At 31.5% G+C, this 16,147-nt stretch overlaps 1 protein-coding gene across 1 annotated transcript in view; it reads left to right on the forward strand.

Moving 5' to 3' along the window:
- The window catches only part of LOC132721418 (caskin-2-like), a gene marked incomplete at its 5' end in the record, with an annotated part of 89,004 nt that overhangs the window by 39,331 nt on the left and 33,526 nt on the right, over positions 1-16,147 (forward strand). Inside the window, 3 exon segments of the mRNA XM_060705722.1 lie at positions 7,931-8,042; positions 9,538-9,759; positions 10,161-10,223. Coding sequence (XP_060561705.1) covers positions 7,931-8,042; positions 9,538-9,759; positions 10,161-10,223 — 397 coding nt within the window.

Below are 16,147 nucleotides of genomic sequence, written 5' to 3' on the forward strand. Positions count from 1 at the left end.
TTTTATTCAGAAAATCAGATGTTTTCTTTGCCGTGGCTTTTTCTTTAATTGCTGTAGATTTTTTTCTTTTAAAAATGAGAAAACTTTCGGCGCCGCCCGCCATTTTGAAAGGAAAGCAAAATAGAAAAAAGTTTTTTTACGTAATTTGATGGGTTGATAGGAGTCCAACTACAATCAGAAACAGTTATAAATACACTTGTTTGACTGTAATATGAACGGAAAGAAAAGTATTATCGGCAAAGGATATCAAAGCTAATAGCAGGCATAACGAAAATTCACTTGCCCGCCGGGCAATTTGCTTTCAAATTTCACTTGCCCGCAGCGATTTCTACCCGACGCGGGCAAGCGGGCGTCCGCTTAAATAAACCCCTGTAGATATGACAGTTTGTATTGTGGGATCTAATAAAGTTATGTTTGATGATATTTTGCTCTAAACTTATGATGGAAAGTTTAAAAATCATAATGTCATTTTTCTATAGAAAATATTATGAAGACTTTAATATGGTGACCTGTGATATAAAGTATAGAACATTAACAACTACAAGATAGAGGAGAGTGTGTACATATAACTTTGATATCTGTATAGTAACCATGCTATATAAAAGAATGTTGATGATCTGTAAACAAAATCATGATGATAACATTTAACTGTGAAACCAATAAGTTTCTTCACTGTTTGAAATTTTTGTGAAATTGATATAACAAAAACTTTTCCTGTTTTTAAGAAACTACATCATTGAAGTAGCAGCTAGTACGAAAAGGGAGACAATTATCTGCTCACTTGTTTTCTTAGCATTTGATTATACATTGTAGTTGCTTCCCTTATATGACAAAACAATATAGATATTGAATTAATTTGTTTGGTTTTACCTTTTAAAACCATGTTAAAAAACAAATTTCTACATAAATCTTTGATTTGCTTTAATTAATGATCATTAAAACAACATGAAGTCTGAACTGTAGCTATTAATATTGTTTAATGGACAGTTTTAAAAAAAATCATTTTTTTTTCCAAAACGCTTCATTATTGTCCTATAACATACACCAACATTAGAAAAACATGAAATTAAAGTATGTGGGAAAAAAATATAATGATATATATCATAGCTTGTTTAATAAAACTGATTTACAAGTATGCTAGGTTTTATTACCCATGATAAGGAAATTCAGTTAAAATAAATGATTAATATTAACCCATGTCAATTTATAAGATAGTTAGCCATAGATAGTTATTAATATAAGCAAGATATATATATGCTGATAATTAGAGCAGCTGGCTAATAAAGGTTAGAGATATGAGGAAGAAATCCTCTAGCCAGCCTCCCACCCTGCTGTGATCTCTACAGGAGCAGTGTACATACCTTACAGTAAATACCTTACAGTACATGTGTCCAGCTTGATAAACATCTGTAGAAGTAACCTATCTAACAGTCTGGCAACAGTTTACTGTAGATCTACTAGTGTACAATACAGTAGTGTTAGAGGTAACCTATCTAACAGTCTGGCAACACTTTACTGTAGATCTACTAACCTATCTAACAGTCTGGCAACACTTTACTGTAGATCTACTAGTGTACAATACAGTAGTGTTAGAGGTAACCTATCTAACAGTCTGGCAACACTTTACTGTAGATCTACTAACCTATCTAACAGTCTGGCAACACTTTACTGTAGATCTACTAGTGTACAATACAGTAGTGTTAGTGGTAACCTATCTAACAGTCTGGCAACACTTTACTGACGATCTTCTAGTGTACAATACAGTAGTGTTAGTGGACAGTAAAGGATATAATACATGTATATAGTGTATGCTGGAATATTCACTGTTGAACATATACAGGACTCATATATTAACACATCAACCAGCATCTGTAAAGTTTGTAGACATCATACTGTTCATGAAGTGTTACAGAACAGATCAATGTGGGAATTGTGTTCAAATATCACCTGGTACAGAAAATGTTAGACAAGGATTATCAAGACTTGATGAAGACAAAATGAAGATTCTGTGTACCGGGAAATAACGTCACAGGCAAAAGTCTTCCTTAAAATATTCCCTAACATATTGGCTGGCTGTAGAGATTCTATGCTTGTTAATTAATAAGACACAGATTAAATTGTGTAAAGAGAACATTTTTCCTGGTATTGATGTTCTAGATATTGACACTGTAATTATACATGTTTCTGTGTGGACTGGTGTAGTATCTTGATTAAAGATATTTGTCACAGATTTGTTAAGATGATTTTGTTCTCTGCACAGCATGATATTTTGCTGTTAAAAAATCTGCTGACAGAGAATCAGCTGTCAAAAACATGAGCTTGCCTGAAATGACAGATGTTATTTCCAGTACAATTCTGTCTCTAGAATAGTGAATACACACTGATTGTTGTCATTCATTTTAATAAGTGAAAGGATTTACATGTATTCTTGGCAATTAATTTATGACTGTTTTAAGTTTGATCATTTTACATCAGTGTTACATTGTCAACATTAGTACAGTGATATGCAAGATCATAGATTGCAACATAAAGGACTTGTTTACTTTGTAGAATAATGTTGTGAGGTTTTCACATTCAGTAGACTGTATTTCTGTAGAATAAACAGAGTGACTAATGTTACATATACTGGTATAACTGGTGAACATTTATCTGTGAGAGACATTCTGGAAACATTGCTCACACCTTGATGTCAGAACATTCCTGCTGTCACAATTATCTCATCCTGCCAACATATTCTATGACATTATGTTCACTGTATAATTTATTGACCAATGTGAGCTTTAGAGTAGAAAACAGTGCCTTGTGTCTTAAAACTTACTGTTGCAAGTGTTTCCTTTAAAAATACTTTATATACATCTTACATGTAAATTTGTGTTCAGCTAACTTTACAATCTGGATTTACAAGAAAAACAACAAGTAAGTATAAGATTATTGTAAGGCTGAACATTTTGATATTTAATGATTTATTAAGCTAATGAACTCTTAATGTATAGAAATTGCTGTTATAATATATGCACAATTAGTAACAATCTATGAAGTAATATTTATGTGACATTAATTTGATTGGCTACAAAAGTTATAAACTGGCTTAAGATGAAATGCTATGTTGATAAAATTTTATGTGAAATCAAAAAATCATACACATTTTGGGTTAAAAGAAAGATACCACTAGGGTGAACACTGAACTACCAACAGTCTATACTGGTGGGTAAGGCCCTACAGGTTAAAGGTTTATATATGATATGTTAAAGGAATAAATTGTATCCTTTGCATGCACCTATAAACTTGCATTATTGTTTCACACTAAATTTGGTGTTGATTTTAAGATCAGAACAGCTAATAAAATACAAGCTGGGTATAACCTGACAAACTGTAGGCTGGCATAGTTGTATTCTAGTGGTGTTTTTCTGTTGTTCTTCAGACAGTTTATCAGCTGACCAGCTGTCTATGTCAGATTAACCACCATTTTCTATGCTTGATGCGAATACTTTCCTATGTAAATACACATCTGGATTTGAGATTGGTCAATTGAGTACCAGCAAAACATGATTTATTATCTTCCAAGAAGGAAAGAATTTCCTTAAACCATTTTATTCATAACATAGAACAAGGTAATGGAAAGAAAATATGGTACAAGATGGCTAACACTTTTACTGTTTCTGTTAGTATAATTAAATGTGCCTGGAATAAAGTGAAAACATTTTGTAAGAAAAAAGCTTATTTGTATATTAGTTACACTTTTTTGATGTTGATAAAAAAAAAACAACACATTTACGTTACAAGAATCTGGCTCCACTGATAGTCTTTATTTTAAATATAGAATTGATGGCTTCCCCTGCGAGAATTCCATGAATAATTCATGAACTGTTCATGAACATATTCATGGACAAGTTCATGAATGTGCATGAACAACAAATGAGACTTTTTTTAGTTCACGGACAATTCATGAATCAAGATATTCATGAACATATTCATGAATATATGTTCATGAACATTCATGAATATATTGATTCATGAATTGTCCATGAAAGAAAAAAAGTCTCATTTGTTGTTCATGCACATTCATGAACTTGTTCAAATGCACATTCATGAAATTGTTCATGAATATGTTCACGAACAATTCAAAAACATCTCCCAGGGGTCATAATAATGTGACTTCACTATCAATTTTCATTTAATTCTTAGAGACTGCTGATTTGTACCAGCCATAAAATGCACAATAGACAGTGTTTTAGTACAAATACAAAACACAAAAGCCCATTACACAGGTAATGAAACTTGTTAAACACTGTGCTCATTGATTCCCTATGTACAAATTGAATTGTCATTAGAATTCACGACTTGCCAGTTTGTTCTTCAATTTATTTCTTTGACACAATTTTCCATAAGATTTTATATAGTCCATTAGGTAAATACATCACTTTTTCTTCATTTTGCTAAGTCATTGTTATTTATTCCATTTTTAAGTAAGTTTGCACCGAAAGTTTGTTAAAACACATGTAGAGCTTTGTTTCTGGCGGCCATGTTGACTTTTGCATTATGGGTGTTACCAAGGTCAGCCAACTCTTGTTGATGATCAGTGAGTTCATGAACTCACGAGAGTTCATGAACTGAAATTTTTCAGTTCATGAGTTCATGAACTGAAATTTTTTCTAACAATAAAAAGTATTCACATGGGTTAAAATTGTAAAGACAAATTTGTTTTTAAAGTTCATGATTATTGTCAGCTTGTTCATGAACATACCAAAATGTTCATGAACAGAGCAAGAATGATGCCAAAATGTTCATGAACACATCAACATGATCGTGAACAGACATACATATTCATGAACTTGAATGTTCATGAATATTTGTTCATGAACATTTCTGCCAAGATGATGAACAATTGAAAGATGTTCATGAATATTCATGAACTGTTCATGAAAATTCATGAATTGATGAACATGCTTTCGCAGGGGTATATGCCTTCTTTACAAAATAAATTACTTATCTTATTAAGATTTTAATTTGTAGATAGCAAAATTCAACATTGAATGATAAGTAAATTATGTTAATTTTTTTATCAATGAAAACAGCAACATTACTATTGATATTTAATAGTTATGATGATAGAATAGATAGGGAGGGTATTAGAATGTCATGTCCCAGGCGGGCAATGTTAACTATGATGCTATTATATTGGGGGAATATTTGGACAGATCAATACATGGAGGGAATATACAGCCTGGTTTTCATCTGTTTGTTAAATTGAGCCACTCTAAATTGGAATATTGCTGCTATATCCATACAGAATGGAGTAATGGATGGAGCAAATATTTTCTCTGAGAGAATAAAGCAGGAACATTTAGTTGATGTTGATAATTGTTTTTGGATCCTGGATCAAAGGCACTGTCCATTATAAATTAGATCATGTATTCTTCCATCCTTACTTGTGGTCATCAAAATTGCTTCAATCTTTTAAATAGATTGCATGTAAAAAAAAAAAGAACCTAGTATTTTATATTAGGATAATGATAAATCTTTATACACTAAATTGTCTAATGTTAACACAGTCACAGAATCAATTATTGTGATAACTGCTTTATAATCAATGTTATTGTTTACTTTTCTCTCATCACAGCCTCAGGGTTACACATTTGTTTTACTAAAGTCACTATTTTAAATCTTCAAGCATCATAATAATAAGAACTTGTAAAACCAGTTGTATATAATATAAAGGACCACTTATATTCTCATTAAACACTCCATTAACTTGTGATACCATGTCTAACAAGAAACACATGTATAATATAGGTATAATCTTTATCTTAATTTGTCATCATAGTTAATTATCTTTCCATTGACTTTTTAACTCACCGGAGCACAAAGTGCTGCAAGCTTTGGTGACCGCAAGTGTGTCAGTCCTTCAGGATTGCCAGTTATTATCTACAATTTCTTAAATAACAGCTTGATGTATTTTGACCAACCTTAAACTTACAGAAGTAAAAAAAAGAAGAAAAAAAACTGTTTATAACCAAGACTAATTATCCTATCTCAATGATGATTATATTGGCATAACTGTAGAAGTAAGGCATGCTGAAATAGCACCTGTTGTATCTTAGGAAAGATTAACTTTGAGAGATACCTCTCTAATGATGCCATTAATTAGGTAAGATAATACATTGATAGGATCTTAATGATAATGTAAAAACAAATAAACATTAACACACATTTCTTTTGATGATCTGAATATTATACTTGTATAAATATACTTGTTAATTATTGGCAATAATGTTGGGTTATATATCAGGTTATACCACTTTATTTTTAGAATGATAATAATGAGAGAAAATATATATATTAGTATGTTATAAAGATTACGATGATGTTGTCTTTTCTGTGTACTAGATATATTGCAATATTTACAGACTTATAATATTATACATGTAAATAGTTGATTACTGTGAATTACATGTAGTTGACATTATAAACATGAGTACTGAATCTACCTCCTTCAAACAAGAGAAACAAGTACAGATTTTGATGAACAAGATGATTCTGTCAATGTATTTGTTAAGATACCTTGATCTGTTTCTTAGAGGGTTCCCCCTCAATGACAACCAAATCCCTCCAGGGAGTTTTATTGTGTTGTTAACTAGTGTTAGTCAACCTGATGAAAGTCTTTGGCCACTTTGTGTTTATTATATAGAAACCATATGGTGTAATGAGACTAGCCCTTTAACTAGATACTGATTGATTTGTTATAGTGTTATATTACATAACATTCCTTTGCTCTGTTGTGATTAATGAATCAATTTCTCTCTAAGGATTCTTGGGTTACAAAATGTTTAGGTAATCACCTTGTACAATTTACAGGTCAATAATATAATTGCTAATGAGACAGTCAGTACTGTTTGAATACTAAATGTTTATACAAGAGTTACTGATGGAACAAGCTGGATTGTTATGTATGGCAGCAGTTTTGGATGGCCATACATATTAAAACTTTTGTCTTTTTTTCCAAAGGAACACAAGAATCCAGCAAAATGTAATGAATGAAAATGGATATTTATGTGTGTGTTTATTGTTATTTGATGCTTCTTGTCAACACAGAAGTTTGATGCTTCTTGTCAACACAGAAGTTAGATGCTTCTTGTCAACACAGAAGTTTGATGCTTCTTGTCAACACAGAAGTTAGATGCTTCTTGTCAACACAGAAGTTAGATGCTTCTTGTCAACACAGAAGTTAGATGCTTCTTGTCAACACAGAAGTTAGATGCTTCTTGTCAACACAGAAGTTAGATGCTTCTTGTCAACACAGAAGTTAGATGCTTCTTGTCAACACAGAAGTTAGATGCTTCTTGTCAACACAGAAGTTTTGATGCTTCTTGTCAACACAGAAGTTTGATGCTTCTTGTCAACACAGAAGTTAGATGCTTCTTGTCAACACAGAAGTTAGATGCTTCTTGTCAACACAGAAGTTAGATGCTTCTTGTCAACACAGAAGTTAGATGCTTCTTGTCAACACAGAAGTTAGATGCTTCTTGTCAACACAGAAGTTAGATGCTTCTTGTCAACACAGAAGTTTGATGCTTCTTGTCAACACAGAAGTTTGATGCTTCTTGTCAACACAGAAGTTTGATGCTTCTTGTCAACACAGAAGTTAGATGCTTCTTGTCAACACAGAAGTTTGATGCTTCTTGTCAACACAGAAGTTTGATGCTTCTTGTCAACAAATAAGTGTGATGCTTTTTGTCAACATATAAGTATGATGTTATCAAAGTTAACAATAAGAAATTAAAAATAAGATTTGGTTAAATGAAAAACAAGGTTTATATTCATTTATTTCAGCTGATTCAAAGTTTTGTTGATTGATAAACATAATACATGTATGTAGGAATATTGTTATATATCTACATATATATACAGTATATATAATTTATATTTCTAGATAATTGAGCAGAGACAAGATGGTATGTGGAAAGGTTGTCTAATGAAGGACGGGTGTATGGCCAAGCCAGGATGGTTCCCAGCTGATCATGTTGTGCTTATAGACAATACAGGTAAGCTAGAAACCAAAGGACAAAAAATGTGATACACAGAAGTCTGCATTAACTTATACCATTTTCATTATCAGAGTCATCTTTCGTTACACAGTTTTTGGATATGTTTATTTTTCATCAACTTTCGAAGCACAAAATGTACTCAAACAAAGATGTTTATGTATATATATATAAGATGAAACCTGTCGTGTACAGCATGATTATTGTGTATATATATAAAGCATGTTACTATTAAATCACCATCTGCTTCAAATCTCTCTTATATATTGTGCTGCTTACAGCTAGCTCCACTGAGGTACAAAAGTCTTAAGAACATGAAATTAAAAATTCTTGTTAAGATCAATTTGGACACTTATATGATAATAAAGAAATAAACCTAAAATTAAATTGAACATCACTATAATTCTGTATGATTCTAATCTAAGCCAGATTTGACCTAAGATCATATCAATACTTTATTTTCTGGTCATTTAGCACAATTAAAATGATAATTCTTGAAAAATGAATAGCAAGTGAACAAAACATTTGAAATTTTACAAAGAAATTATTGGTCAAGTCCAACGTTAAATGGTACACAAAATATTTCCTATCCAGTAATATCAAAAAACCTCAGTTGAGTTGTTCTGATATACCGTACATGTAAATTAATATTTCCTGACTTTATGTTAGTATTGTACCAGTTTTTACTTTCTGGTAGATTAGTGAAGGTCAAACTACCTTGTGCTGTTTTATACATTATGTTGAATACTAAAATTGCTTTATAAAAATGATCTAACTCAAAGACAGGAGCATATATCCCAGTTTATGCTACATGTGACATCTATTATTGTACATATATTTCAATCATCATTTAATGTAATATAGAAATATTTCAATTCTAGATGTGCTCACTTGTAGTGTAAGCAGGGTACATAATTATATTGTCAAATAATGTTATTGTTTATTGTTTATTTTAAGTTTTAGCTTGACTATATTAAGTATAGTGGAGCTTTCATTCTCACCCTGGCATCACTGTAACACTTGCTGAATGTTTTTTTGTGTTACTTCTTATCTTAGTAACCAATGAGGGTATTCACATTAAATTCCAAGTCTGTTTTTGGTATCATAAGTGTAAGTCATTGTCTCAGAATACCCAAAGCATAAGTATGAATTTGACTTACCGTAAATGTCTTTTGAATAAAATAAAAAAGCCGTGTCAGTAAAATGTTTTGTATGCACATTCTACGATCACAACCATTTAAGTAATTCATCACAAATACCTTCACTGTAATAACTGAAGTTCAATGTCAGACCAAGAACCATAATTTTAGCATAGATTTTCTCTGAATGATTCCAATTTGTGAACTTGGAAATTTCCTGAATAACCCTCCTTGTACTATAGTCAAGACAGCTGCCGTAAACATTACATTGTTACATATTTTTAGTTTGCTTTATTTTATTTATGATTTTGTTTCTTCAGTTTATTTTTCTTTATTTTCTCTAACACATATTGTAGCAGGTAGAAAGAATGCATTACGAAGTACTTCATCTTATACAACGCCACCTCTAACACCTGACAAGTTACCACCACGATGTAATAGTTTCTCTTACAACGGTGTACATACTTCCTTTACATCAAATCGTAGCTCGTATGGCAGTATAGGTGTAGACGAGGCTTTCCCTCCTCCTCCTTCCCCAACATGCATGTCTAAATTTGAGCATATTAGTAATACACAAGGTGAGTCTCAAGGTCATCGTTTAGTCCTTTGAATTGAAGTGTATCTGACTGACATGTTACATGTATTGTTGATGCATGATTGCATGATAATATATGATATCAGAATTTTTCATTTCTGTTATTTTGCCAACTTTTACTTTATGTTTTTTAAATATAATTGCATGTAAAATAACCATTGTATAATTTAATGTACTGTAATAATGATCATGTTGGATTAGTAGTCGGTCATTTTTGGATGAAAATTGTAATTAAGCGATCCAGGAAAGCCGGTAAGGTTGACCGACTGCTGAGAATTATGACCAAAACAAAAATGTGCAAAACCAAAACAAACAAAAGATTTAAGTCAGAAAAGATCAGTATTAAATAAAAAACAACATTGAAATGATTTGATAATTTTGTAGAATTAGAGTTCCCACCTCCACCAATATTTGTTACTGAGCCTCAAGAAGACTCTGATGTTACAGGTAGATCTTGGTCTTATAGATGTTTATTTGGGCTGTGTTTTACTTTCTGCTTGGGTGATGGAAAAGTACAACTGTCATTGATTTTTTAAGTGATTTTATTTACCTATAATATTGGGAATCCATTTCTTTAGTAATACTGGGTATTTTACAATATATTATATACATTAACGTGTAAAAAGTAATAGTCAAAGAATGGAAGTATTTTAAGTAGGTACAAAACATATGATGCCGACTGTCAGTACATTTTGTAATTGACAGGGAGTCAGCCCACAACTTTTGTTGTCTTTTTGTGTTTGGATGAATTTAAGGTGTTTTTCACAATATTTTTGTCTACGGGACTAGAAATCAGGTTTGAGTGTTCAGTGTTGGAGTGATCTGTTATAGAACAATATATTATAGAGGGATTTTGCCGAGAAAGGGGGGTATCTAAGCAAGCAAATAAATTTTAGCTGTCTTATAACATTTTTCGATTATTTTAATGTCAGGGTAGTTGAGGTAATCATTTTTAAAGGAAAAAACCAGCATTCTGTTTCATTTATTATGTTATATTGATCGTGGTAGCTATTTGCTGGATAATAACATTTATCTTTATATAAAAGTCTAGACACATAAATACATTTGTCTGCAAAAAACTGAGTTTCTCAACATAAAAATTCACACAACATAAAACCATAAAAACTGTTTTCTTAATGTGTATAGTATAGAACAAATGATTTATTCAATAATTAAACTAGTCTGTTTTTGGGCCCACACTGCATGGTCAGACCTCAGAGTGCTAATGACCCTTCTGTCATGATAAATGTCATGAGTAAGGTCAACCATAGAAATTAGAAGCATCTACATAATTTAAATGATGTTAAGCATCTGTATTTTATTTGTACAATATGTCAATATGGAACTGATATATGTTGAAAAGATAGGCCAAAAGTAGATATGATTAGCTAACTTATCATGAATTTGTTTGGAATAAAAATTTTACTTCTTCATTTTAAAAATGTCAAGTGTGAATGAATAATCTTGCAAAACAATATAATTATGTGAAACCTGTTTATGTATGCATACTCCTCAAGGAAGTGTCTAATACTTTAAAACAAAGAAGTTACACTAAAGTGTACTTTGTGATGCTGTTGGTAGTTTTCATTCCGGATCACGGCAGTTAGCCACATTGAATTATCCACAGCACAGTTCAGCCACCGATGTGCATCAATCCTGGGCAAGCTGTCAAGCAGTTTACAAGTACTAGTTGCCTTTACTTTCACAAGAAATTGAAACTTTTGTACATGCCAAACTAGAGGTACAGTGCAAATGACTGTAGAAAAGTTTTCATGATCAATCACAACGAAAGTGACCTGTGCTTGTCCAGGAATTGAACCCAGGTTGTCCGACTCACAGTGCAATGCTCTACCTATTGAGCTAACCAGACGGCTTGAAGTGCACATTTTATGTGTCACAAGTTATACAATAGTCAGCCCTCTACCAAATTGGTACACTGGTCAACTTACCACACAATGGAAATTCATTTAATAATTTATTTAATGTGTGTGTATTTCATTAGTAAATAATTTAATATTTTGTAGAAAATAATATGTGTAGCTATTTAAGATACTAATGTTGTTATGTCAAACAAAGTATGTTGGATGTATGTTTCTATAATATAACTTGTGTAGTATATCTTGGGTAGTGTTATCTTAACTCTGCAAAATTAATTAACTTCCATGCTTGTCAAAGATTCAGATAAAATATTATTAGTCATTCTAGCTAAAAAAGAGAGAGAAAGGTGAAAATGTTGTTCTGGAAAATTAAAGGCACATTCCTTCATGTTTTGTTGTAAATTGACATATCAGAATGTTAGACAGAATGCTAGCAGGGACATTATACCAGTAGACTGTATGTCTGAGAGGGAGCAGTCATTTATGTCAGGCAAGTGTCCAATGGATTCTCCCTAGGGGCCGATAAATGGAAAACTGTAATGTGTTTTATGTGAAGATTTTGGCTGTTGGCATTTTGTGAATCATTGGTGCATTGGATGTTGTTTATCAATAAAGAAAACGGATTATTGCCTTTTATAAGCTGCCAATTTCTTTTGATTTCTTTCATGCACAAATAAAAATGAGAAAAGCAAGACATATTTGTATTGTGGAGCAATAGTTCTAGAAATGGGAGAAAGTGCCTATAAAATTAGTTTCTATTCAAATGAAGATGGAATGGATAAAAAAATTAGGTTGGATTACAAGAATGACTCATACGTAGTGCAGATATTAAATTTTGAAAACAAACTAGACTGGCTTTTCTCTCCCATGAAAGAGAAAAATGTTTGGCATTTTTATGATATCTTTTCCTGATTGTCTCTTGTATTGCTAACTCAATCTTATCTCATTGTTAAAGAAAAAACAAATCTGATTAATTTGTGTTGGCTTTAGCTGGAACTTTAGCACATGTAGTTAGAGGTAACTCATCGACAAGTGCTCTGTTTTAAAACATGCATGCAGATTATAATAATGTCTCATAACTTATCACTGAAAATCTGTGTGAAAAACTGCTGAGATATTACTCTGTAGAATTTTTAATTGGCAAGTTATGGTTGATTCTGTGGCTTACAGTGATTAAAAGTTATGATTAGAATGTTATTGGCACTAATTGGTAAAGACCTGATGAGTATAGCATACAGCACTAGTTCCATGTTAGGTTACAACACAGTAGCTGTCCTCCCACATATGTTATCATACCACACCAAAACACAACATCCTGTCATCATACAAGGACACATTTAACACAATATTATGCCACACATCTACCACACAGTCATGTTATCATACAACACTTTATTTATAGCACTGGTTGTAATACCAGGTTTATATATCACTGATTGTTATAACAGGTTTATATATCACTGGTTGTTATAACAGGTTTATATATCACTGGTTGTTATAACAGGTTTATATGGCAGTGGTTGTTATAACAGGTTTATATAGCACTGGTTGTAATAACAGATTTATATGGTACTGGTTGTAATACCAGGTTTATATAGCACTGGTTGTAATACCATGTTTTATAGTACGTGTTGTAATTCTGGGTTTATATAGCACTGGTTGTTATACCAGGTTTATATGGCAGTGGTTGTAATACCAATAAAATGGTCAAAGGCTAAGTTAAGTGAGAATATAGTATGATAGTGAAGGGAGATAATCTAATCTTGATAGAATTTTGAGTTTGTTCCTGGCAAATATTTTTAAATTCCAATAGTATGTCATTTCCAATGTAGCTTTTGTATTTTTCCTGATATATTTCTAGAATTTCATCAAAATCGTTCTGCATGCATAACAGGGAAAAGTAAAGAGCTACAATGGAATGTACCATTAGAACCAGCAAATGTTTGTCTGGAAAATAGTATATGTTTTTTATTCAAATATTTAAACTTAATAATGAAAAATTTGATAAAAACATATAAGTCATGGGTGTGGCCATTTGCGGTGACCCAAAGTTTCCGTAAACAAATGTCATGTGATCGACCACTGTGTTAATTAATTTATGCTGTTTCAGATATGCTACCTTTCTTCTATCAGGAATATATGCAAATTTAATGGTATTGATTGTTTGAAAAACGCAGTGACATACTTAATGGACACCTTTTATGTAAGAAAATATTTTTTCTGGAAAACAATCAAATAAAGAATTTTTTAATCATGTAACACTCTGGAAAGGTTATTTCAGTTGAACTAGGCTCAAACTTCATACGATTTATTTACTGCAGTAGTTGCTACTTATTCAATAATAATTATATTCTCATTTTTCAAAGAAAAAATCAGGTTATTTATTATTAGCAGGAGATTTTTGTTCAGACCTTGAAGGCATTTCCATAGACCTGGATGTTGTTACATTTGTCAGATTAGCCTCACCAGAGTTTGGCATCAACTTATCTGATTGTTTTACAATAAAACCTATTGCCAGAATTTAACGAGTATCATTAACTAAAATTAAACTTTAGTTTCTGTATACGCAATATACCACCACAGCTATCACCATATCAACACAGTCATCTTTTTTATTTCAAATTTATTATGTTGGAAGTGTTTAAAATCTGATAACTGTTGCAAGTTGAATGGAAATCTCTTCAAAGCATATATGTATAGTTTTGATTTAGATTGGTTTAAAGATTACTGTTGTTATCGTTCAAGTGAGAGAAATCATGAAACCTCCTCTTCTTGTGAGCATTGTATACCGGTAATAAGAAAATGAAGTCTATTTGTAACTTGACTTTATTGATGTATATCAGGTCTGACGACCCAAACAAATAAAAACTGCAACATTACATGTTTAAAACAGATGAAAGCATCAATACAGGATTTTATAATATATTTGAAGAAATGCAAGTTGCAGGAGGAATTCAAAGGGAGAGCATTCATCAAAAACATGCACTGAACATATTTTATGTTAATTGCCCTTGCATCCTATTATATACAAATAAAACATCGACCAGTACATGAGTAAAATTGTCTTTATTGATATCATTATGCATAATGTCCTCTTATTTGACAAACCATCAGTAACTGTTTCACTATTATATTTAAACCAAACATCTCACCCTGTTTATGTTAGTGGTGTTTAGCTTATTATCAGAAACTGTTTTGGCAATTTTCTTCACTTCTTATCAGAACTGGCCTGATAACAACAATTCCAGATAGTAGGTCAGCTTGTGTAATGATAACTTTATTTATTTATCTTCAAGAAGTAATACAGCACCAGGCTGAGGGTAATGAAAAAAAATGTAATTGAAATGTGCTGTAACAAATGCATTACATTTTTCAAAATAATTGCAAGAAATGTATAATGCACAGGTGTACTTGTAATTGTAATATAATCCATTACAATATGTAAATTGTGTATTAATGCATACAAATGACAGTTTCCAAGTAGCTCTCTTCGCTATCTATATCATAAGTTAAATTTGTCGATAGACATTTAGCTTAAATTTGAAATCAGTGACCCCAAATTATTTAAAGATTGATCTATTATCACAGTATAAAGACACCCTGTCTATTTTATCTAAGCTTATCATAGTATTACGCAATACTTAGCAGGTTTGATAGCAACAAACACAATAGTTATCTGAAGTTATTTTCTATACTGACCATATACAGTTTCTACTATTTAATTACAGAACTATAAGGCAATACACAGTTTCTACTATTTAATTACAGAACTATAAGACCATATACAGTTTCTACTGTTTAATTACAGAACTATAAGGCAATACATGGTTTCTACTCTTTAATTACAGAACTATAAGACCATACACAGTTTCTACTGTTTTATTACAGAACTTTAAGGCCATACATGGTGAATCCACTGTTTAATTACAGAACTATAAGACCATACACAGTTTCTACTATTTAATTACAGTACTATAATACCATACACAGTTTCTACTGTTTAATTACAGAACTATAAGGCCATTACATGGTTTCTACTGTTTAATTACAGAATTATAAGACCATACACAGTTTCTACTGTTTAATCACAGAACTGTAAGGCCATACACTGTTTCTACTATTTAATGACAGTACTCTCGGTATAAGGCCATTCACATTTTCTTCTAAAAGCAGTACTAATAGTAAGCTGATGTTTTTCTATTGTTTTATAACGTGAATGATAGTTTACAGATTTGATGAAGCACTACACAATTGTTAGCAGATATGATTACACCATACAAAATAGTAACCTGTGGTTATTCTACTGTTTTAATAACAACACTAAAAAACATTTAATTTTAAATATTTGACAATAGTACTATAAGACAATACACAAATTTTTACACTAGCTTAACCAAGATGATGAGCAAATAGGAAAAGATTTACAAGTTTTTTTTCGGATGTTATGTTTTTGCTGAGTAAATGATTTCAATACCAGGTCTTTTCTGATGTGCT

Source organism: Ruditapes philippinarum, unplaced genomic scaffold (genome assembly GCF_026571515.1).
Source record: "Ruditapes philippinarum isolate M1 unplaced genomic scaffold, ASM2657151v2 ctg1538_1_1_1_1, whole genome shotgun sequence".
Lineage (NCBI taxonomy): Eukaryota > Metazoa > Mollusca > Bivalvia > Venerida > Veneridae > Ruditapes > Ruditapes philippinarum.